The following is a 24,882-nucleotide window of genomic DNA, read 5'->3' on the forward strand; positions in this document are numbered from 1 at the left end:
CCCGGGATATTTGGCAAATCGCTGCGCGACTCAGTTCAGGTTGTGTGCCATGCATGATCGGCCTGTGACAGCAGAGCTGAAAGCAGTGCAGAACCGCTGTGGCTCTTGGCTTCCAGGCACAACAGCCGCAACACAGCATGGTGACGTCTTACCTGGGACGTCAAATAGGTTCTGGGGAGCTTGGGGGGTGCAGTGGAAGATGAAGTAGCAGTGGAAAATGAGGAGTCAGCCGAGGATGAGACAGAGGATGGAGTAGGAGGAGGAGAGAAGAAGAGGCCGGCCTGCATGCAATCCGTGATGGTAACACCAAATCCACACGGGTGCCACGGGTTACATGCTTGATGGCCATCAGAAGGTTCACCCAGTGGGCAGTAAAAGTTATGTACCTTTCCTGCCCGTGTTTGCTAGACCACGTGTCTGTGGTCAGATGTATCTTGGCACCTACACTGAGTGCTAGAGATATATTAACTTGCCGCTGAACGAGGCCATAAAGTTCAGGGATGCCCTTCTGGGAGAAATATTTCCTTCCGGGGACCTTCCATTGCAGTGTTCCTATGGCCAAAAATTTTCTTAAGGCCTCCGAGTCCACCAGTTTATTTGGCAGTAGTTGGCGGGCTAGCAGTTCTGACAAGCCAGCAGTCAGCCTATGGGCAAGAGGGTTATCCGGCGTCATCAACTTTTTACGCTCAAACATTTGGGCCAAGGAAGCCTGCCAGATGAACATGGTAGATGGCATGGTAGATGGTGGAGTGGAGGACAAATGGGAGGAGAGAGGAGAAGGAGAAGAGGCAGGACCTGGAGTGCCGGGAGCATGGCTTTGTGGGTTCTGACGGTGTTGCTCCCACTGGGCTCGGTGATGGGGGCCAGGTGCCTTCTTAAGGCGGTTGTCCCTAGGTGAGTGTTGGGCTTACCGCAACTTATGTGTTGACAGCATAGGCTGCAGTGGCAACACTATGTCAGCAGCTGAGACGTTAAAAAAAGCCCACACTTCAGAGCCATGTGTCGGCGTTCTGGGAGCGCAAGATGTGACCGTGCATGGTGGATGGCTCACTCCAGATACATTTGCAGTCTGCTTTTTGCCTCCTGTGATCTGCGAGTTCTGCCTGCTTCTCCTCCTTCTCCTTCCTATCCGTCTCTCCCTCTGAACGCCCCTCCTCTTCCTCTCTTGTGGGCACCCACGTGACGTCCATCGACACATCATCATCATCATCATCACCTTCAGTGACATTAGAGATCTCGGAGTAGGCAGCAACAGTGGGGACCACCCTCCTTGGGCTTATCTGGGTACTTTCGTCAGACCGCTTGGTGGTGACCGTTGCTATCTCCTCTACCTCATTTGATGCCAAGAATTGCTGCGCATCGGTAAGGTCTGGGAATGGATGGGAAAATAATTCCTTTGAATCAAGTGGAGGGGCTATGGTAGGAGTGGTGTTGGTGTCTTTGGGGGTGCACACAGCAGAGAGTGAGGAGGGTACAGATACAGAGGATGAGGAGGGTGCGGAAGCAGAAGGCCGAGTGAGCTACTCAACCAACTCTGGTGCGTCCTTTGACGTAATCACACGCACCTTTTCCAACTTCCCACTTAGGCTACCGGCCTGGTGCACCTGCCCGACCCCTATTACCCCTGCGGGAAAGGCCTACCTCTTCCTCTGCCTGTCATTTTCAAAATGACCCTGTGCCAAAGTCCCTAGAGAAGAGCAGTAATTGTGGAAGCAGGTATATCGCTTCCATCAATCAGTTTTTTTTGTGGAAGCAGGAATATAGAACCCCTTAATCAATAATTTGTAGAAGCAAGAATATTGCACCCCTCAATATTTTGTGGAAGCAGGTATATCAAACCACTCAATCAGTATTTTGTGGAAGCAGGTATATCGCACATTTCAATTAGTATTTTGTGGAAACAGGTACAGTATATAGAACACCTGAATCAATATTTGGTGAAATCAGGTATATCGCACCCCTCAATCTGTATTTTGTGGAAGCAGGTATATCAAACCCTTTAATCAGTATTTTGTTGAAGCAGATATATTGCATTCCTCAATCAGTATTTTGTGGAAACAGGTATGTAAAACCCCTTAATCAGTATTTTGTAGAAGCAGATATATTGCACCCCTCAATCAGTATTTTGTGGAAGCAGGTATATAGAACCCCTTAATCAGTATTTTGTAGAAGAAAGGTATATCCCACCCCTCAATCAGTATTTTTTGGTAGCAGGTATAAAGAACCCCATAATCAGTATTTTGTAGAAGCAGGTATATCGCATTCCTCAATCAGTATTTTGTGGAAGCAGGTATATCGCACCACTCAATCTGTATTTTGTGGAAGCAGCTATATCAAACCCCTTAATCAGTATTTTGTTGAAGCAGGTATATAGAACCCCTTAATCAGTAATTTGTAGAGGCGGGTATATAGAACCCCTTAATCAGTATTTTGTAGAAGCAGGTATATCGCACCCTCAATCACTATTTTGTGGAAACAGGTATATAGAACACCTGAATCAATATTTGGTGGAAGCAGTTATATTGCACCCCTCAATCTGTACATTGTGGAAGCAGGTATATCAAACCCTTTAATGAGTATTTTATAGAAGCAGGTATATCGCACCCCTCAATCAGTATTTTGTGGAAGCAGGTATATAGAACTCCTTAATCAGTATTTTGTAGAAGCAGGTATATCGCACCCCTCAATCAGTATTTTGTGGAAGCCGGTGTATCGCAGGCCTCAATCAATATTTTGTAGAAGCGGGTATATTGCACCCCTCAATAGGTATTTTGTGGAAACAGGTATATAGAACACCTGAATCAATATTTGATGTAAGCAGGTATATCGCACCCCTCAATCAGTATTTTGTAGAAGCCGGTGTATCGCAGGCCTCAATCAGTATTTTGTGTAAGTAGGCTTATAGAACCCCTTAATCAGTATTTTGTAGAAGCAGGTATATACAACACCTGAATCAATATTTTGTGGAAGCAGGTATATCGCAGCCCTCAATTTGTATTTTGTGGAAGCAGGTATATCAAACCCCGTAATTAGTATTTTGTCTATATAGCGCTGATAAGTGAGTTAGATCAAAGCATAGCATTGTGGATGTGTGATCCAGTTCTGTCTCTCCCCCCCTGGCATATTAATGGTCTATCTTTTTCTTTACTGGTATCAGCACTCCTCCCATTCGGCACAGGTGGTTTTAATCACACAAGTCTGCATAAAGTGGTAATTGACCGGTAGCAATTGATAGCAATGGACATGTGTTAGACAACTGTTCACATGGTGCAGTACTGCGTGGTGGCCTTTGTTTTGTGGTGCTGCTCTGGTGGGTTGGTGGGACCCAGTGCCATGGGTGGCATTGTCTGACAGCAGGTTGCTGTTTGACTCCTGGGTCCCTCCGCCTACCAGGACAGTGCCGCTTTGTCACCGCACTGCACTGCGCCTTTTTGTCAGAGTAGGTCCCACTCAAAGAGGCGACCTTGGCGTGGTGAGTGGGCTTATGCCTTTTGATCAAAATGTACACTAATGCCTCATGCAGTATGGGGGGCTGTACACTTCTATATAGCGCTGATAAGCAAATTAGATCAAAGCATAGCATTGTGGATGTGCGATCCAGTTCTGTCTCATCCCCCCTGGCATAGTATTTTGTGGAGGCAGGTATAGCGCACCCCTCAATCAGTATTTTGTGGAAGCAGTTACAGTGAGGAACAGAAGTATTTGAACAACCTGCAAATTTGCAAGTTATCCCACTTAGAATTCATGGAGGGGTCTAAAATTGACATTTCAGTTGCATTCCAACTCTGAGAGACAAAAATAATAATTTAAAAAAAATCTGGAAATCACATTGTATGATTTTTAAAGAATTTATTTGTCTTGCACTGTTGAACATAAACATTTGAACACCTGAGAAATTCAGTTTTAATATTTGGTACAGAAGACTTTGCAATAACAGAGGTTAAATGTTCCCTGTAGCTCTTGACCAGGTTTGCACACACTGCAACAGGGATTTTGGCCCACTCCTCCACACAGATCCCATCTAGATCTGTCAGGTTTTGGGGCTGTCGCTGAGCAACACAGAGTTTCAGCTCCCTCCAAAGATGTTCTATTGGATTTAGGTCTGGAGACTGGCTAGGCCACTCCAGAACCTTGATATGCTTCTTACGGAGCCACTCCTTGGTTATTCTGGCTGTGTGCTTCAGGTAGTTGTCATGTTGGAATACCCAGACACGACCCATCTTTAATGCTCTGACAGAGGGAAGGAGGTTGTTGCTCAAAATCTCACAATAAATGGCCCCATTCATCCTCTCCTTAATACAGTGCAGTTGTCCAGTCCCCTTCGCAGAAAAGCACCCCCAAAGCTTGATGTTACCACCCCCATGCTTCACAGTAGGATGGTGTTCTTGGGATGCAACTCATCCTTCTTTTCCCTCCAAACATTACGAGTGAAGTTTAGACCAAAAAGTTTGACTTTGGTGTCATCTGACCACATGACTTTCTCCCATGCCTCCTCTGGATCATTCAGATGGTCATTGGCAAACTTCAGATGGGCCTGGGCATGTGATGACTTGAGCAGGGGAACCTTACATGAAATGCATGATTTGAAACCATTACGGCGTAGTGTTCTACCGACAGTGACCTTTGAAACTGCGGTTCCAGCTCTCTTCATGTCATTGACCAGCTCCTCGCTTGTAGTTCTGGGCTGATTCCTCACCTTTCTTATCATAAGTGATACCCCACAAGGTGAGATCTTGGATGGAGCCCCAGTCCAAGGGAGACTGACAGTCGTCTTTAGCCTGTTCCATTTTCTAACAATTGCTTTAACAGTTGATCTATGTTCACCAAGCTGCTTGGAAATTGCCCCGTAGCCCTTTCCAGAGAATTTTGTCTCTGGTGTCTTTTGACAGCTTTTTGGTCTTGCCCATGGTATTAGTTGGCGTCTGACTGGGAAGGTGGCAATCTGAGTGAGGACAGCAGTACAGAGGGGGAGAGATCCACTGCCCCGCAACTGGGTGAAAGAGACAGTGGGGTGGAAAAATTGAGAAGTTGGGCCACACCAAACAGGCCCACAACTGTTCCATGGAGCACCCCTTTGCGGAAATCTCCGCAGTCTGGTGCTTTATTGAGGAAAGTGCGGACCACAAAAAAATAGTAGTTTGCAACTTGTGCCATACCAAAATGATCCGGGGCGTAAACACTAGCAACCTCTCCACCACCAGCATGATCCGCCACATGGCATCCAAGCACCGTAATAAGTGGGATGAATGCCTGGGTCCACAATCTGTGTCTGCGGGTCACACCACTGCCTTCTTTTCCCCTGTGGTATGTGCTGGCCAATCCCCTGTCAAAGGCACAGGCCCAGATGCATCCCGCCTTGCACCTTGACCTTTGCAAGCACCATCAGTGACCACATGCACTTCCGTGTCCCAGCGCAGCGTAAAAATGTCCTTACCCCAGGCATTTGAACGCAAGCGCAAATACCCAGCCACCCACCCACAGGCAATAGCACTAAATGAGCAGCTTTAAAAACTACTGGCCCTGGAAATGTTGCCATTTAGGCTTGTGGACACTGAGGCCTTTCGCAGCCTCATGGCGGTGGCCTTCCCGTGTTACACAGTCCCCAGCAGCCACTATTTTTCAAGGTGTGCTGTGCCCGCCTTACACCAACATGTGTCCCGCAACATCAGATGTGCCCTTACCAAAGCAGTTACTGGGGAGGTCCACTTTACCTTGGACACTACATTTTCCTGACAGCACACTGGGTGAATGGTGTGTTGGGGAGTGAGTCTTACCCTGGGATGGCACAGGTGCTACCGACGCCAAGGATTGCGGGCCCTAATTCTATCAGGGTTTCCACCACCACCTACGTTAGTGGCTCCAACCTCCTCTTCTCTTCCTCTGCCACCACCTCCACTTCCACCTCCGAATTATCAGCGTGCAGCACCAGTCAGTCATCAGTCGGTAGCTGGAAGCAGTGTAGCATTGCAGTGGGGAAGCGACAACAGTCCGTGCTGAAGCTGATATGCTTAGGGGCCAAACAGCACACTGCCGCAGAGCTGTGGCAGAGGATAAGAGACCAAACTGAGCTGTGGCTCTCGCCACTCAACCTAGAACCAGGCATGGTTGTGTCTGATAATGGCCGTAACTTGGTGGCGGCTTTGGAGCTCGCCAAGCTCACACAGATACCATGCCTAGCCCATGTCTTAAACTTAGTGGTTTAGCGGTTCCTCAAAACCTACCCCAATTTGCCTGAGCTACTGCTGAAGGTGCGCGGCGTGTGTGCACATTTCCAAAAGTCATCGATAGCTTCAGCCGGTCTGGCAACTCTGCAGCAGCGCTTGAAATTTCCAGCTCACCGGCACATGTTGGCCAGGCTTTGTAAGCAGCAGAGGGCAGTAGTGGAATACCTGCTGCAACATGGTCGTCGCCTTTCCAGTCAGCTTCCACTGCTCACAAGCTAGGAGTGGGCATGGATGTCTGACCTCTGTGAGGTTTTAAGAAACTTTGAGGAATCAACTCAGATGGTGAGCGGCGATAACGCTATTATCAACGTAACCATCCCACTTCTGTGTCTACTCAAACCTCGCTGTTCACAGTTAAGGCGGATGCTTTGCATGTGGAAGAGGTCAAAATGGGGGTAGAAAGTACACAGAGTGATAGCCAGACCACCCTCAGTTTGTCTTCTTAGTGCGAATTGGATGATGAAAAGGAGGAGGAGCAGGAGACGTTTGCCTCTGCTACAGAGGGTAATACCCATGGAAGTTTTATTCCATCTGTTCAGCGTGGATGGGCCAAAGAGGAGGAAGAGGATGAGGAGATTGAAAGTCATCCTCCTGATTAGGACAGCAAAGTCCTGTCTGTGTCTCTGGCACACATGGCTGACTTTGTTAGGCTGCCTTTCCCGTGACCCTTGCGTTGTACGCATTTTGGCCAACACCGATTACTGGTTGTTCACCCTTCTAGACCCCCGCTAAAAAGAGAGCTTCTCATTTCTCATTCCAATAATGGAGAGGACGAGCAAAATGGTGCAATACCAGAAGGTCCTTGTTGAAAAAGTGCTCCAAAAATTTCCATCTGACAACGCTGGCGGCAGAGTCCATAGTTTCTTGGCCAACCGAGGAGGGGAGACAAGGGGAACACACAGTAGTTCCAACAGAGGCAGGTCAACACTCTCCAAAGCCTGGGACAGTTTCATGACACCCCACCAGCACATTCACCCTGATGCGTGGCCTAGTGTCACAAGGAGGGAAATATTTTGGAAGATAGTGAAGGAGTACATAGCAGACCGTGTCAGCGTCCTTAATGATCCCTCAGTGCCTTACAACTACTGGGTGTCCAAGCTGGACACGTGGCACGAACTGGCGCTCTATGCCGTGGAGGTGCTGGCCTGCCCTGCCACCAGCATTTTGTATGAATGGGTATTTGGTGCTGCTGGTGGCATTATAACAGAGAAGCGTATCCCCCTGTCAACTGAAAATGCTGACATGTTGACTCTTATAAAAATAAACAAGGCCTGGATTGCTGACATGTTGACTCCACCAGAGGAAAGCTGATGAACATAAAGGCACTTTAAATGTGTTGTTTATAATGTACTGAATACACTGTATTCCCATGCACCCCTTCCACCACAAACAAGGGTATATGGTTGAAACTTCCTTTTCTTATCCTCCTTCTCCTCTTCCATCATATCAACATGCTTATTCTTCACATATAATGCCCTCACATATATTCCCTTTGCATATAATGTGTTATAGGGTCAGCTCAGCTGAAGGCCTTCGTATATATTTTTTTAGAGGGTCAGGTCACCAGCAGGCCCTCACCTGCAATGTTTTACAGGGTCAGCTCACCACCAGGCCCTTGCATATAATGTTTTAGAGGGTAAGCTTAACAGCAGGCCCTCGCATATAATTTTTTACAGGGTCAATTCACCAGCAGGCCTTCACCTACAATCTTTTACAGGGTAAACTCACCTGAAGGCACTCTCATATAATTTTTTAGAGGGTCAGCACACCTGTAGGCCCTAACCGACAACTTTTTAGAGGGTCAGCTCACCAGCAGGCCCCCACCTAAAATATTTTACAGTCAGCTCACCAGCAGGCCCTCGCATATAATGTTTTACAGGGTCAGTTCACCAGCAGGCCCTCACATATAATTTTTTACAGGGTCATTTCACCAGCAGGCCTTCACCTACAATCTTTTACAGGGTAAACTCACCTGAAGGCACTCTCATATAATTTTTTAGAGGGTCAGCACACCTGTAGGCCCTAACCGACAACCTTTTTATAGGTTCAGCTCACCAGCAGGTCCTCACATATAATATTGTACAGGGTCAGCTAACCAGCAGGCCTTTACCTACAATATTTTACAGGGTCATCTCATCTGCAGGCCCTCGCATATAATGTTTTAGAGGGTCAGCTCACCTGCAGGCCCTCACCTACAACCTTTTAGAGGGTCAGCTCACCTGCAGGCCCTCACCTAAAATCTTTTACCGGGTCAGCTCACCTGCAGGACCGCATCAAAAGTCTTTTACAGGGTCAGCTCACCTGCAGGCCCACACCTAAAATCTTTTACATGGTCAGCTCACCAGCAGGCCCGCACCTAAAATATTTTACAGGGTCAGCTCACCTGCAGGCCCACACCTAAAATCTTTTACATGGTCAGCTCACCAGCAGGCCCGCACCTAAAATATTTTACAGGGTCAGCTCACCTGCAGGCCCGCACCGAAAGTCTTTTACAGAGTCAGAACACCTGCAGGCCCTCACCTAATTATACCTAATAGGTAATTTGCGCGCATGCTGCCTTGCTTGGTAGCCGTTTCTCAGGCTCCCTCTCCGGAATCGAACACTGATTCACCCGTGGTCACTAAGGTTTGCTCTGAAAATAACATCGAAAGTTGATAGGGCAGACATCCGAATGGATCGTCGCAATCACGGGGACGTGCAATCGTCCCCAGGTTATCTAGAGTCACAAAAGCGGCAGCAGGCCCTCGCCCATAATGTTTTAAATGGTCAGATCAGCAGGCCCTTGCTCCAAATATTTTTGAGGGTCACCAGCAGGCCATCAATCATCATTTTTCAAGGCTGTGTATGATGCCCTCCTTTATGTGTAACAAAGGGTGAATTGGAGGGTTTGTTCCTTGTAATTTTTGGCAGGCCTTTCACTTAGTTCATAGGCTTTATGAGTGTAGGAGTCCCACTACATGAACAATTGTACCACAATGTGAATGAGTCCCTTCTTTATGTGATATACAGGTTGTATCCGAGTGCCTCTTCCTTGTAATTTTTGGCAGCACTTGCACTTTATATACAAGTAAATATACAGGAAATAATTTTTCCTAACAATTTTTCCTCTAAAATCGAATTTATCTTCGGTTTTGTGCGTATTATTGTCAGTTTGTTAAAGTGGCGTACTACTCGGACAACATGGTTCCCAGCAGCGACCTGGGAGTGCAATATGCATCCAGACATCCTCCCCATGCTGTTCCCAAACCATTTTGGTGGTGTTTCCATCAATTTCTGACCTTTTCCTATGAACCAGGCAGCCTCTTCTCTTCAGAGCAGGGGGTGCCTAATTTAATGCTCGGGTTCTCCCATTTACTTCCATTATACTCGAGTGCTCGGTAGATGTGTGCATCCCGATGTGTTCAGCCAGAGCATCCGAGCACCCTAGCACTTTGGTGCTTGATCAACACTATATCACACCTATCCATAGCACACCTATACCAGTCCTTAAAAGGACTTTTGTAGCCCTATTAGCTAGTGTTTGGTGTCCCTAACAATCTGTCCCTGCTCCATAAAGCAACCTCTCCCTACACTGGCAAAGCACAGAATGTAAAATGGCTGCCAGATCGGGTTCTGTTATAGGGTGGGGGTGTGTCCATGTGCTGAAACGTCTCAATTGGCTGTCCTGTCCCACCTGATGGGTGTCATGGGTCAATGTGCAATGCAAAAGTATATGCCGCTTGCGAACATCGCCATATGTTTCCATGTTTGGCGAATTGCGAACGAGCAAAGTTTGCCGTAAAATGACCGCCAGGGCGAACCGCAAGGCCAGCTCTAGTCAACACAAACTTACTGCTGACACCCTCTCCAATCTGTTAGGGGCTCTACTTGTATAAGCGTTTAATAGAACAGGTTCTGTAGACATCTATGTAGAATCAGCTGACGACGGTATAAAAGGAGTGTGCTTCTTCTTTGCGCTAACATCGAGGCTGAGTTCATACTTGAGTTATTTGGTCAGTTTTAGCCCCGTGACTGCCAAAATAAGTAAAGTGTGCAGTGATTCTAAGTGTGACGCCTGTCATCTGCATGTCTTATGGACTCACAGTATTATTTCACTACCAAAGCAGACTCCCTATGAGTGTTACTGTAAGGCACAGTGTTCTACACCACTATGAACGCTCTCTGCAGCCAGGAAACAGCAGGTTTTTTTTACGTAATTTTCCGCAAATTTAATCGGATCTAACCAAATTTTTCCCCAAAAAATTGGCAAACTGGCAAATTTAATTTTTGAAAAATTCGCTCATCTCTAATATTTTTTTTTTAGAAAGATTCACAGTTAAATATTAAACTCAATCTAATAATGTTCTTATGGTTTTCAACAACAGAAATTATATGGCTTGTAGTGATGAGCGAGCACCAAAGTATTTGGGTGTTCGGCTAAAACACATTGCTATATTCGTGTGTTCAGCCGAGCACCCGAGTATAATGGAAGTCAATGGGAGACAACCAGGCACCCCCTGCTCGGAAGAGAACAGGGTGTCTGGTTCATAAAAAAAGGTTAGAAATTGATGGAAACCCCATCAAAATGGTTTGGAAATAGCATTAAGAGGATAGCTGGATGCGTCTTAGACTCCTATTATGTACAACAAGAATATTTGTCTTGTCATAAGACTGTGAAACCAATAGAGGGCGCTATTCATAACTCAATAGCGCCCTCTATTGGTTTTCATAGTCTTATGACAAGACAAATATTCTTGTTGTACATAATAGGAGTCTAAGACGCATCCAGCTATCCTCCAGCTGAAAAACAAGGCAGATTCTGCTCATTTGCATGTCTTTCCCATATGCCCATGTTTATGCAAATGAGTTTTTACATGACAAAACTGTTTAGAAAGGTTATTGAATATTATGTTAGGATAATCGGAAAACTTTTTGTCGCCCTAATGATATTGATCTAAGTGTGCAGATCCACCCAAGCCATCCAACAGATGCAAAATAACTTTGAGGTTTACTGGTTCTCAGTCAGATGAGAGCTGGTTTGGAATATCTCATAGTGCACAAGGCTGCCATTGTAAGGTATGCTGGGTGTATTGTACATACCTGGCTTTTGGCGTATAGTCTTTGTGTGGTTGTCTATTGTATGTCCTACTGGCTTTTGGCATATAGCCGTATAACCAAACACTAGCTAATAGGGTCGCAAAAAGTTCTTTTAAGGACTGGTATAGGTGTGCTATCGATAGGTGTGATATACTGAGGAGTGTAATATACTACCGCAGCTATATATAGGGACAAACGCTATTGGAATAACTAATTGCAACTGGTGTGCTATACCTGATTGAAAAAAACTGATTTATGGGTGTGATATATACCTATAATATACTTTCTAACATGGAAAGTATATTATAGTGAATTTGTATTGTGCATCAGTTGTGTGCGGTTCTGCTGCGATACCGCAGGTATATAGAGGGGCAAGCGTTATTGGAACAACTATTTGCAATGGGTGTAATATACTTCTTGCCCCAAAAAAACTGATTGAAGGGTGCAATATACATGCTTCCACAAAATACTGATTGAGGGGTGCAATATACCTGCTTCCACCAAATATTGATTCAGGTGTTCTATATACCTGGTTCCACAAAATACTGATTGAGATGTGCAATATACCTGCTTCTACAAAATACTGATTAAGGGGTTCTATATACCTGCTTCCACCAAATATTTATTGAGGCCTATGATACACCGGCTTCCACAAAATACTGATTGAGGGGTGCGATATACCTGCTTCCACCAAATATTGATTGAGGCCTGCAATACACCGGCTTCCACAAAATACTGTTTGAGGGGTGCAATATACCTGCTTCTACAAAATACTAATTGAGAGGTGCGATATACCTGCTTTCACAAAATACAGATTGAGAGGTGCAATATACCTGCTTCCACAAAATACTGATTAAAGTGTTTGATATACCTGCTTCCACAAAATAGTGATTGAAAGGTGTGATATACCTGCTTCCAATAAATATTGATTCAGGTGTTCTATATACCTGTTTCCAAATCACAACTAGTGGGTAGCCTTTAAAACTTAACCTTTAATGGTAACATTTAAAATAGGCTCATAAAGTTTCCAAAATAATTCATAAAAAAGCAACTGTAAGCTGCAAGGATGATTGTACCATATGCAGGGCAAACAGAGGACCCACACAAGGGATAGTAATATACAACAGTGCAAGAGGAAATAATAGAAAGAGGGACACAATGCTGGGTCTCTTACCCTAGGTGTCCCTAATACTTTCTATTCCAAGCCTCACTATACAACCCTCAAAAATCCCTGTGTTCAGTTTAGACTGCCGAGCTTCGTCAGACAGGTGTGAAATGGGTTTTCCTCCCCTGACAATATTGAGTATCACAAATTGAGCACCTTGATATACACAGGATAAACAATTTTTGGGGCCTGTACTCCCGTGATCTAAAATAAAAATTTTCTAGGCTCCAGCAGGGCACAATTTTGAGAGCTTCCCTTTAAATTGCATAAAAATGGCCCCTGATTAAAATACATATTTTTTGTGGGAATGTTTGCCATTGATCACCCTTTGGTATGTCATTGTCCATGTTGTGGGACTATTTGTGCACTTGTAGTAAGTATTTGGTGGCTGCAAATATGACCTGAAGGTTTTTCAGGTTCGCCTGCCATTAAAGGGAATGGGGCCCGCCATGAACGCACGGTTCGCGAACATTTGATTGAGAACACCCGTTCGCGAAACGTCCCAGACAATGTTCGTCCATCATTATTTACTACATTAAGATATGCTCAGAAAGCTAATATACATATTTCTGCTTTGTTCACAAGAACAATATATGATTAAATAGACACCAGTAATATGTGTTAGCTTACATGCATAGAAAAAAAACTCTTCTCTATGTGGTAATCCTATAGCTTAGTGCTAAGTGGTCTGCCATGCATGTAGAAATTCTAAATTCTAGACCCAGGAGAGACTTACATATACTTTTTTTAATTTCCTTTAACCTATAATAAAAGGCTCTAGTATAATAAATAAACCTATAATAGGCTATAGTATAATAGATAATCATACAATAACAATAACAGGAACTACTATATTGAGAATAGAGGTTTTTTTTTTCCTTAGAAACTTAAAACCTATTACTGGTTTATTCATTTGGACAATAAATGATAATAAAGAAACCAGCAATATTTATTACCGTATTTTTCGCTTTATAAGACGCACCTGATTATAAGACGCACCTAGGTTTTTGAGGAGGAAAATAATAAAAAAAATATTTTGAACCACACATATAGCATCTGATGCTGGTCCCCCTCATGGCCCTATGTTTCACAACATTACAGTACTTTATTCTTTGTATGCAAAATATTTCTTTAATCCTGAATCAATCGCTCGCTCTCCTTTTGATAAACTAGCTGACACTGATATATCGCCGGCTGCTATGCTGCACAGCGTGGCCGGAGATACATCAGTTACAGTGCAGGGAGGGAGGAGGGGCTGGAGGCAACTCACAGCGGGGCCCGGTGCAGTCACTGTATTACACCGGGCCCCACGCACAGAAGTCTCTTTGTATGTAAAATCTTTCATTATTCCTGAATCCATCGCTCTCCTATTGATAAACTAGCCTAATCGTCTGCATCAGTACTTACTATGAATGTAGCGTGCGGTCCGGCCGGTGTGTGACTGACGTCACTCAGTCAGTCACGCTCCTCCCACTTCATTAATGAACCAGGAGCAGGATGAAGTCATGCGCCGGAGGGACCGCACGCTACATTTATAGTGAGTACTGATGCAGGTGATTAGGCTAGTTTCCCCCCTCATTTGGGGGAAAAAAAGTGCATCTTATAAAGCGAAAAATACGGTAGCTTTTTAAGCCTAAAAACATTGGGAGAGATTTTTCAAACTGGCGTAAAATAGAACTGGCTTAGTACCCATAGAAACCAATAAGATTCCAACTTTAATTTTCCAAAGGAGCTCTAAAAAATGAAAGGTGGAATCTGATTAGTTGCTATGGGCAACTAAGCCAGTTCTACTTTAAAACAGTTTGATAAATCTCCCCCATTATTCTCAATATGATAAGGATATAGACTTTTATTATGAGTAAAAAATGGAAAAGAGAAAAAAAAACTTTGAGGTATCTCCCAATATTTAAACCTGGGGTCTCTACATGCAAAATCAAGCACTTATCACCAAGCTAACACGTATCACTGGTGTCTTTATGATCATATAGTGTGCTTGTAAATAAAGCAGTGCATACAATTAGACCCCTAAAAGTTGAAGTCCCAAAGTGGGACAAAAAAAGAAAGCAAAAAAAAATTGAAAAAATAAAGTTTTCCCCCAAAATTTTTAAAAGTTTCAAGTAAAAATAAACAAAAACGTCATTTTCCCCAAATAAAGTAAAAAAAAATTTGTAAAAAATAAGGAAAAAAATTAAGTTGACATATTGGATATCGCCGCGTCCGTATCGACCGGCTCTATAAACATATCACATGACCTAACCCCTCAGATGAACACCATAAAAAATAAAAACTGTTCTAAATAAACCATTTTTTTGTCACCTTACATCACAAAAAGTACTGTACAACAGTAAGCGATCAAAAAGGTGTATGCCCACCAATATAGTACCAATCTAACGGTCACCTCATCCCGCAAAAAATTAAACTATGGCTCAGAATATGGAGACACTAAAACATAATTTTTTTTTGTTTTAAAAAAGCTGTTATTGTGTAAAACATAAGTAAATTTAAAAAAAAGTATACATATTAGGTATCGCCGCCTTCGAATCTACCGGCTCTATAACAATATCACAAGACCTAACCACTTAGGTGAACACCGTAAAAAAATTATAAAAAAAAGGTGTAAAAAAAGCAATGTTTTGTAATCTTACATCACAAAAAGTGTAATAGCAAGCAAACAAAAAGTCATACGCACCCCAAAATAGTGCCAATAAAACCGTCATCTCATTCCGCAAAAAATGAGACCCTACCTAAGATAATCGTCCAAAAACTTTAAAAACTATGGCTTTCAGACTATGGAGACACTAAAACATGATATTTTTTTTGTTTCAAAAATGATATTATTGTGTAAAACTTACATAAATAAAAAAAGTATACATATTAGGTATTGATGCATCCGTAATAACCTGCTCTATAAAAATATCACATGACCTAACCCCTCAGATGAATGTTGTAAATAACAAAAAAAAATAATAAAATGTGTCAAAACAGCTATTTCTTGTTACCTTGCCTCACAAAAAGTGTAATATAAAGCAACCAAAAATTATATGTACCCTAAACTAGTACCAACAAAACTTCCACCCTATCCCGTAGTTTCTAAAATGGGGTCACTTTTTTGAGTTTTTACTCTAGGGGTGCATCAGGGGGGCTTCAAATGGGACATGGTGTCAAAAAAAACAGTCCAGCAAAATCTGCCTTCCAAAAAACGTATGGCATTCCTTTCCTTCTGCGCCCTGCCGTGTGCCCGTACAACAGTTTATGACCACATATGGGGTGTTTCTGTAATTTAAAGAATCAGGGCCATAAATATTGAGTTTTGTTTAGCTGTTAACCCTTGCTTTGTAACTGGAAAAAAATATAAAAATTGAAAATCTGCCAAAAAAGGGAAATTTTGAAATTGCATCTCAATTTTCCATTCATTCTTGTGGAACACCTAAAGGGTTAATGACGTTTGTAAAATCAGTTTTGAATACCTTAAGGGGTGTAGTTTCTAGAATGGGGTCATTTTTGGGTGGTTTCTATTATGTCAGCCTCACAAAGTGACTTCGGACCTGAACTGGTCCTTAAAAAGTTGTTTTTTGAAAATTTCTGAGAAATTTCAATATTTACTTCTAAATTTCTAAGCCTTGTAACGTCACCCAAGAATAAAATGTCATTCCCAAAATGATCCTAACATGAAGTAGACATATAGGGAATGTAAAATAATAACTATTTTTGTAGGTATTACTATGTATTATAGAAGTAAAGAAATTGAAACTTGAAAATTTGCAAATGTTTCCCAATTTTTAGCAAATTTGGTATTTTTTTATAAATAAAAATGTTTTTTTTTTACTCCATTTTACCAGTGTCATGAAGTACAATATGTGACGAAATATGGTGGCCCTTGTGATCTGATCTTCAATTGAAGCAGGATGATAGCCCTGGTGTAAAAATGTCCTTTTCAGATATTGTAAATGCTCATCCCTCTCTGATGGGCTGGAACAGATTCAGTTATATCTGATGGCTTGACTATAGATGATGGACTTTTTAATATGTTTGGGGTGGAAGCTGTCCCATTTGAGATATGTAGGCCGATCAATAGATTTTCGATACAAGGATGTCTGTATTGTGCCGTCTTGAAGTTTTATAGTGGTGTCCAGAAAACTGACTTCTGTGTATGGATAGTTGAGTGTCAGGTTTATGGTGGGATGGGATTTGTTGAATTGTTCATGAAATGTTATCAGTTCATGTTCAGAGTCGGTCCAGATTATTAGGATGTCATCAATGAAACGGAGATAACAGTGTGATGGAACGTAGCACAGAGTACAAAAAAAAGGAAGATGGACATCACTGAACGGCAGTCATCTATCAGCAGATAAGCGCTACGACCAGGCTGTCATATATCTCTAGATGACAGCCTTTCATCCTGGACATTTTCCCCCCTGTATGCTTTAACCTGGTTTTTACTGTGTTGAACAGCTTCGAGGCTTCTGTCACTGCCAGGAGCTGTTCAACACAGCATCTACGAGGTGGCCGGTGTTCTGTCAGAAAACCTTACCTCGTCAGATTCCCTTACCCCACGTGACTTCCGGGGGTGTGCCGGGGGGTGTGCGCCTCCGCGCAAGTGCAGTACCACGGCACGGCACCTCTGCGCAAGCGCAGTACCAGGGCATGGGTAAGGTAAAATTACAGTGAGCGTTGACTCATGGACGCGCGCACGGACACCGCGCGTGAGCTCTCAGGAGTAAGGAGATCTGACGGTCTTTTGTCTTGTTAAATCTCCTTACCCTCACACTGTGCACGCGCGGATTGTAAAATCTCCTTACCCTCACTACACAAAGAATCTGAAGCACTGTGTAGTGAGGATAAGGAGATTTTGCTATCTGCGCATGCGCAGTCTGAGGGTAAGGAGATTTAACAAGACAAAACACTGTCAGATCTACTTACCCCTGAGAGAGCACGCGCTGTGTCCGTGCGAGCGTCCATGAGTCAGCACTCACTGTAATTTTACCTTACCCATGCCTTGGAACTGCAGAGGCGCCGTGCCGTGGTATTGCACTTGCGTGGAGGCGCACACCCCCGGAAGTCACGTGGGGTAAGGGAATCTGACGAGGTAGGTTTTTTGACAGAACACCGTCAGTGGACCTACTGCACATGCGCGGCTAGGCGCACTTCCTTATCTCGGCAGCCAAAGCTCCTGCTTCGTTTTTACTGAGCAGACGCAGCTGCTGAATTGCAGTGGTGGATGTAACCCCTGACCATGAGAGGTCTATAAAGTAATGGAAAATGACACACAACTTAGAGAAGAGGAAACATGGAAAACAGAACTACATTGGTAAGATGTTAATTACAGTATATATAGCAAAGTATAAGGTGAGACAACCCCTTTAAGTGTTGACATTAGAAAGTAAAACTTGTCCCACAACAAATAAGCCCATGTGAACAGAAAAATAAAAAAACTAATTAGGGCTCTGGGAAGGCAGGGAGCAAAAAATGAAACCATAAGAATGAAAAATTGCATGGTCTTGGAGGGGTTAAATAGAATATTTTAGAGGATGATACAGTTATGGTTGGATATTGCTGAAGTAAAAATACTTCACTGAAAATGCAGCCCAAGCACATTTTCTTTTACTCCACAGAAGTGTAATAAATATGAAAGTGATATTTGGCAAGTTCACCCTGTAAAGTGTCTGTTTGTTTACAGCTTGTGCAAACTATAAGTGCTGTGGACAAAGATGAACCTCCACGGGGACATTCCTTTTTCTTTGAAATAGTACCAGAATTTTACATCAATCCAAATTTTACAGTTGTTGACAACAAAGGTACAGTTTTTAAACCATATTCTTATATAGTTTACAGTGTTCATTATTGTTGATCACAAATCTCATCTTGTTCTTAATTCCAGACAACACAGCAAGTATTTTAACAAAAAGAAGCAGATATAATCGATATAAAATAAGCGCATATACACTGCCGATCATTATTTTTGACAATGATTATCCAGTTCAGAGCAGTACTGAAACATTGACTATACAGGTATGTGCCTGTGACAACAAAGGGCATGTACAAACATGCAGTGCTGAGGCTTTCCTACTTCCAGCTGGACTGAGCACTGGTGCATTAGTTGCAATTTTACTTTGCATCATCATACTTCTCGGTAAGTAATTGTTATGTGCTATAAAATGTATTATTCATTTGTGCTTGTTTGTAAGTAACATGATGTGCTGTATCAGTTTCTAATACATCAACCCTATATATCTGAACTCTAGTGGCATTCTCCACTTCTGTCCGAACCATGGGAGTAAAGTATCAGGCTTACACAGGATACACTGTATGGAAGATGGCAGATGAAAATGTTAGTAAAGAAAGTGCTTTATGTTAGATATTACAGTACATTGAACATTTTATTTTCATGTATAAAACACAACTATTAGGGCTGTTTCACACGAGCGGATGCCGTGCGTGACATCCGCTCCGTGAATGACAGCCAAGACCCGATGCAGACTGCAGAAGCACGGAGCAGTAACATGATTGACAATGCTCTGTGCCTCTCTGTGATCTCTTTACTACGAAATCACAGTGACAACTATATCTCACTGTGATTTCGTAGTAAAGAGATCACAGAGAGGCACGGAGCATTGTCAATCATGTTACTGCTGTTACTGTCATTCACGGAGCGGATGTCACGCACGGCATCAGCTCGTGTGAAACAGCCCTTACATGTTTTTTTTTTATACAGCCTTCTTTAGCAGTTCTGGTATTCAAGCAAATGGGACACAGAGCTCTAGCAAATGCCTCGAGCAATTATTTTATTGACATTCCCTTGTATTTTTTACTTACCTTTACAGATAAAACTGAGACGAGCAAATTGATTAAAAGCAAATCAGATTCATTATAAATTTCACAAAAATGTGTCTGCCAAACGGAAGTTCTGAGGATTCGCTTCGCACGAATCACGCAAAAGCGTTCCCCAGCACCATTTTACTGTGAAAATTAGTGAGGAAAACAGGAAGCAGGATGGAAATAAAGGAACACAGACACTGGGAAGGAGGAGGGCTTACCCTAATTGGCTGAGATGCTGACAGTCTGATCAATCAATCAGGGGCAGAATTTGGGTTGCTCCTTCTGCTGAGAACGCCATTACACACCATTCCGTTCTCAGCATACCTTCTCATAGCATGTGTTATAGCTGTGTCTGCCCAAAAACTATGGCAGATACAAGCCATTAATCTAGCTGTACTAAGGATGCTATTGGGAAACAACAAGGAAAGAATAGGTAGATGCACTTTTTTCCCCCAAAAGTGGGGGGGAATTGCCCCTTCGTCTTTAGGGGCGAATGCTGACATTTTTACTTCACTAACACTGACACATCGCCAGCTGAAGGCTGGTGAGTCACTCACTTCCTCACGCGCAAGCTCCTCGCACTTTATTAATGAAGCAGGTGGAACAGGCGCGTGAGGAAGTGAGTGACCTGCCAGACTGCAGTGCCTGCTAGTACTGGAGTTTCATAGTGAGTACTATGTGGATTGCGCTACCTTGCAGTTTACATATGGATTGCCTACAGTTTACATATTTATTGTCTACAGTTTACATATAAATACTGGTGTGTGCTTGGGCCTGGTGCTTGGGCCCCGCCGAGATTTCAACACCAGTTGTCTGCCTCCACCACCTGTATTGTGGTCACTATTTACCGTACACAAGGACACTGTTATGGGGGAACTCTGTGGATGACACATATATACCATAAGATGCTATATACGGTATGTGTCATCCACAGATTCCCCCCATACCAGTGTCATCCACATATGCCCCCATAACAGTGCCATCCACAGATGCCCCCATAACAGTGCCATCCACAGATGCCCCGATAACAGTGCCATTCACAGATCCCCCATAACAGTGACATCCACAGATGCCCCCAATAACAGTGCCATCCACAGATGCCCCCCATAACAGTGCCATCCAAAGATCCCCATAACAGTGTCATCCACAGATCCCCATAACACTGTCATCCACAGATCCTCCATAACACTGTCATCCACAGATCCTCCATAACAGTGCATCATCCACAGATTCCCATAACAGTGCATCATCCACAGATCCCCAGATCCCCCCATAATAGTGTCATCCACAGACCATTAGTTCAAAACCCACCAAAAGCACATCTTTTGATTCAAAATATTTGTTTTCTTATTTTCCTCCTCGAAAACCTAGATGCGTCTCATGGGCAGGTGCGTCTTATAGGGCGAAAAATACGATAAGTAAACATATTATGCAGGAGACCAAGAGGTCCGGACCGGAAGGAAACTGCCCTTCACTTCCGGTGTGCGCTCCAGCGTGAAGCGCATTGAAATATATCATACTCCATGAGTGAGAGCATTCTACCAGAACGCACAACCATGTTGAGGGCGGTGCGAGTCAGAATGGAACGCACTGCTCTGTGGACCGCACCGCCCTGTTAGAAAGCCCAATGGAAAGAAAAGAACCACATTGAATCATTATAAAAGTAATGGGCAGAAATTGTACCTGATTATCTGAACTGTATTTTGTGATAAAAGAAAATAAATAAAATAAAATAATGGAATATATTGCTCCAATTTTATCACCCAATACAAGTCAGATCACAGTTTAATTAAACCAATAATAGGAAAACATTGGTCCATCCTTAGCAAGTACCCCATTTTAGGTAATGATCTACCCAACCGACCATCTGTCACTTTCCGTAATGCCCACACGTAAAAACAATCTGCTAGCTCCATCATGTCCAAAAATCTTAGAGACCTGGATAGAGCTTGCATAAATTTTGGACGAATGTAGGTTCATATAGGTTTGGCTCAAGACACTGCAAGTGCTGTGACACTATCTCTCATAATATGGATGAGGTATTGATAACTAATACGGAAGAAAACATCGGATTGAAACACCATATGAACTGGGGCTGAAGTACCAATATATATATGCTACAATACCCCTGCGGTCTCTAATATATTGGCCGCACAACACAATCGCTAAGAGAACAATTAAATCAATATTGTTCAAATATTAACCGTTAGTACCTTAACCCCTTAAGGACTCAGCCCTATTTTACCCATTTTTTGCAAATCTGACCAGTGTCACTTTAAGGCCCCTTTCACACGAGCGAGTATTCCGCGCGGATGCGATGCGGGAGGTGACCGCATTGAACCCGCACTGAATACTGACCCATTCATTTCTATGGGGCTGTGCACACGAGCGGTGATTTTCACGCATCACTTTTGCGTTGCGTGAAAATCGCAGCATGCTCCTCTTTGTGCGTTTTTCACGTAACGCAGGCCCCATAGAAATGAATGGGGTTGCGTGAAAATCGCAAGCATCCGCAAGCAAGTGCGGATGCGGTGCGATTTTCACGCACGGTTGCTAGGAGACGATCGGGATGGAGACCCGAACCTTATTATTTTCCCTTATAACATGGTTATAAGGGAAAATAATAGCATTCTGAATACTGAATGCTAAGTAAAACAGGGCTGGAGGGGGTTAAAAAAAATAAAAAATCATTTAACTCACCTTAATCCACTTGCTCGCGATGCGGGCATCTCCGTCTGACTCTTTTACTGTATAGGACCTGTGGAGAGCATTAACTATAGTTTAAGGACCTGGGATGACGTCACTCCGGTCATCACATGGTACGTCACATGATCTTTTACCATGGTGATTCACCATGGTAAAAGATCATGTGACGTACCATGTGATGACCGGAGTGACGTCATCGAAGGTCCTTTAGCCAGGTCCTAAAGAAAAGAATACAGAAGCAGATGCCGGCTGCGCTATCAAGTGGATTAAGGTGAGTAAAATTATTTTTTATTTTTTTAACCCCTCCAGTGCTATTTTACTTTTCATTCTGTATTCAGAATACAATCCACAGAACACCGATCCCAAGCCCGAACTTCTGTGAAGAAGTTCGGGTTTGGGTACCAAACACGCACGATTTTTCTCACGCGAGTGCAAAACGCATTACAATGTATTGCACTCGCGCGGAAAAATCGCGGGTGTTCCCGCAACGCACCCGCGCATTTTTCCGCAACGCCCATGTGAAAGAGGCCTAAGTGGTGATAACTGTAAAACGCTTTGACTTATCCAGGTCATTCTGAGATTGTTTTTTCGTCACATATTGTACTTCATGACACTGGTAAAATGAAGTAAAAAAAAAATAATTTTTATTTATAAAAAAATACCAAATTTACCCAAAAAATTTAAAAAATTGCAAATTTCCAAGTTTAAATTTCTCTACTTCTATAATACATAGTAATACCTCCAAAAATAGTTATTACTTTACATTCATCATATGTCTACTTCATGTTTGGATCCTTTTGGGAATGATATTTTATTTTCTGGGGATGTTACAAGGCTTAGAAATTAAAGAAGCAAATCTTGAAATATTTCTGAAATTTTCAAAAACCCAATTTTTAGGGACCAGTTCAGGTCTGAAGTCACTTTGCGAGGCTTACATAATAGAAACCACCCAAAAATGACCCCATTCTATAAACTACACCCCTCAAGGTATTCAAAACTGATTTTACAAACCTTGTTAACCCTTTAGGTGTTCCACAAGAATTAATGGAAAATAGAGATACAATTTCAAAATTTCAATTTTTTGGCAGATTTTCCATTTTAATACATTTTTCCCAGTAACAAAGCAAGGGTTAACAGCCAAACCAAACTCAATATTTATGGCCCTGATTCTGTAGTTTACAGAAACACCCCATATGTGGTTGTAAACCGCTGTACGGGCACACGGCAGGGTGCAGAAGGAAAGGAATGCCATACGGTTTTTGGAAGGCAGATTTTGCTGGACTGGTTTTTTTGACACCATGTCCCATTTGAAGCCCCCCTGATGCAACAACCCTAGAGTAGAAACTCCATAAAAGTGACCCCATCTAAGAAACTACACCCTCAAGGTATTCAAAACAGATTTTACAAACGTTGTTAACCCTTTAGGTGTTCCACAAGAGTTATTGGCAAATGGAGATGAAATTTCAGAATTTAAATTTTTTGGCAAATGTTCAATTTTGATCAATTTTTCGCAGTAACAAAGCAAGGCTTAACAGCCAAACAAAACTCAATATTTATGGTCCTGATTCTGCAGTTTACATAAACACCCCATATATGGTCGTAAACTGCTGTATGGGCACACTGCAGGGCGCAGAAGGAAAGGAATGCCATATGGTTTTTGGAAGGCAGATTTTGCTAGACTGGTTTTTTTGACACCATGTCCCATTTGAAGCCCCCCTGATGCACCCCTAGTGTAGAAACTCCAAAAAAGTGTCCACATTTTAGAAACTACGGGATAGGGTGGCAGCATTGTTGGTACTAGTTTAGGGTACAAATGATTTATGGTTGCTCTATATTACACTTTTTGTGAGGCAAGATAACAAGAAATAGCTGTTTTGGCACCGTTTTTATTTTTTGTTATTTATAACATTCATCTGTCAGGTTAGATCATGTGATATGTTTATAGACCAGGTTGTTACAATTGCGGCGATACATAAATAAAAAAAAGTATACATATTAGGTAAGTTTTACACAGTTTTGAAGCAAAAAAAATCATGTTTTAGTGTTTCCATAGTCTGAGAGCCATAATTTTTTCAGTTTTTGGGCGATTACCTTGGGTAGGGTATGATTTTTGTGGGATGAGATGACGGTTTTATTGGCACTATTTTGGGGTGCGTGTGACTTTTTTTGATCGCTTGCTATTACACTTTTTGTGATGGAAGGTGACATTTTTTTTTATTTAGCACAGTTTTTATTTTACATTTTTTACGGTGTTCATCAGAGGGGTTAGGTCATGTGATATTTTTATAGAGCCGATCGATACAGATGCGGCGATACCTAATATGTATACTTTTTTTTAATTTATGTAAGTTTTACACAATAATATCATTTTTGAAAAAAAAAAAATCATGTTTTAGTGTCTCCATAATCTGAGAGCCATAGTTTTTTTTCAGTTTTTGGGCGATTATCTTAGGTAGGGTCTCATTTTTTGCGGGATGAGCTGATGGTTTGATTGGCACTATTTTGGGGTGCATATGACTTTTTGATCGCTTGCTATTACACTTTTTGTGATATAAGGTGACAAAAAATGGTTTATTTAGCACAGTTTTTATTTTTTATGGTGTTAATCTGAGGTGTTAGGTTATGTGATATGTTTATAGAGCCAGTCGATACGGACGCATAGATACCTAATATGTATACTTCCCCGCAGGTAAAAGCAGCAATCCGCAGGTCTGAATTGTAAAATAAAAAAATAAAGTGTTTTATAAAAAATAAAATAAAAGTTTCACATGTAAAAATAAATAAATCCCCAATTAAGTAATTGAAAAAAATGTTAAAAATAGAAAAAATAAATAAAAATAGACATATTTGGTATTTCCGCGTCCGTGATGGCTGGCTCTATAAATACATCACATG

At 42.5% G+C, this 24,882-nt stretch overlaps 1 protein-coding gene across 1 annotated transcript in view; it reads left to right on the forward strand.

Moving 5' to 3' along the window:
* The window catches only part of LOC121001848 (cadherin-9-like), a 339,856-nt gene that overhangs the window by 296,721 nt on the left and 18,253 nt on the right, over positions 1-24,882 (forward strand). Inside the window, exons 8-9 of the mRNA XM_040433066.1 lie at positions 18,143-18,260; positions 18,344-18,595. Of these exons, the coding sequence (XP_040289000.1) occupies positions 18,143-18,260; positions 18,344-18,595 (370 nt within the window). The remainder of the gene's footprint in view (positions 1-18,142; positions 18,261-18,343; positions 18,596-24,882) is intronic.

The sequence above is a fragment of the Bufo bufo genome, chromosome 5, assembly GCF_905171765.1.
Source record: "Bufo bufo chromosome 5, aBufBuf1.1, whole genome shotgun sequence".
Lineage (NCBI taxonomy): Eukaryota > Metazoa > Chordata > Amphibia > Anura > Bufonidae > Bufo > Bufo bufo.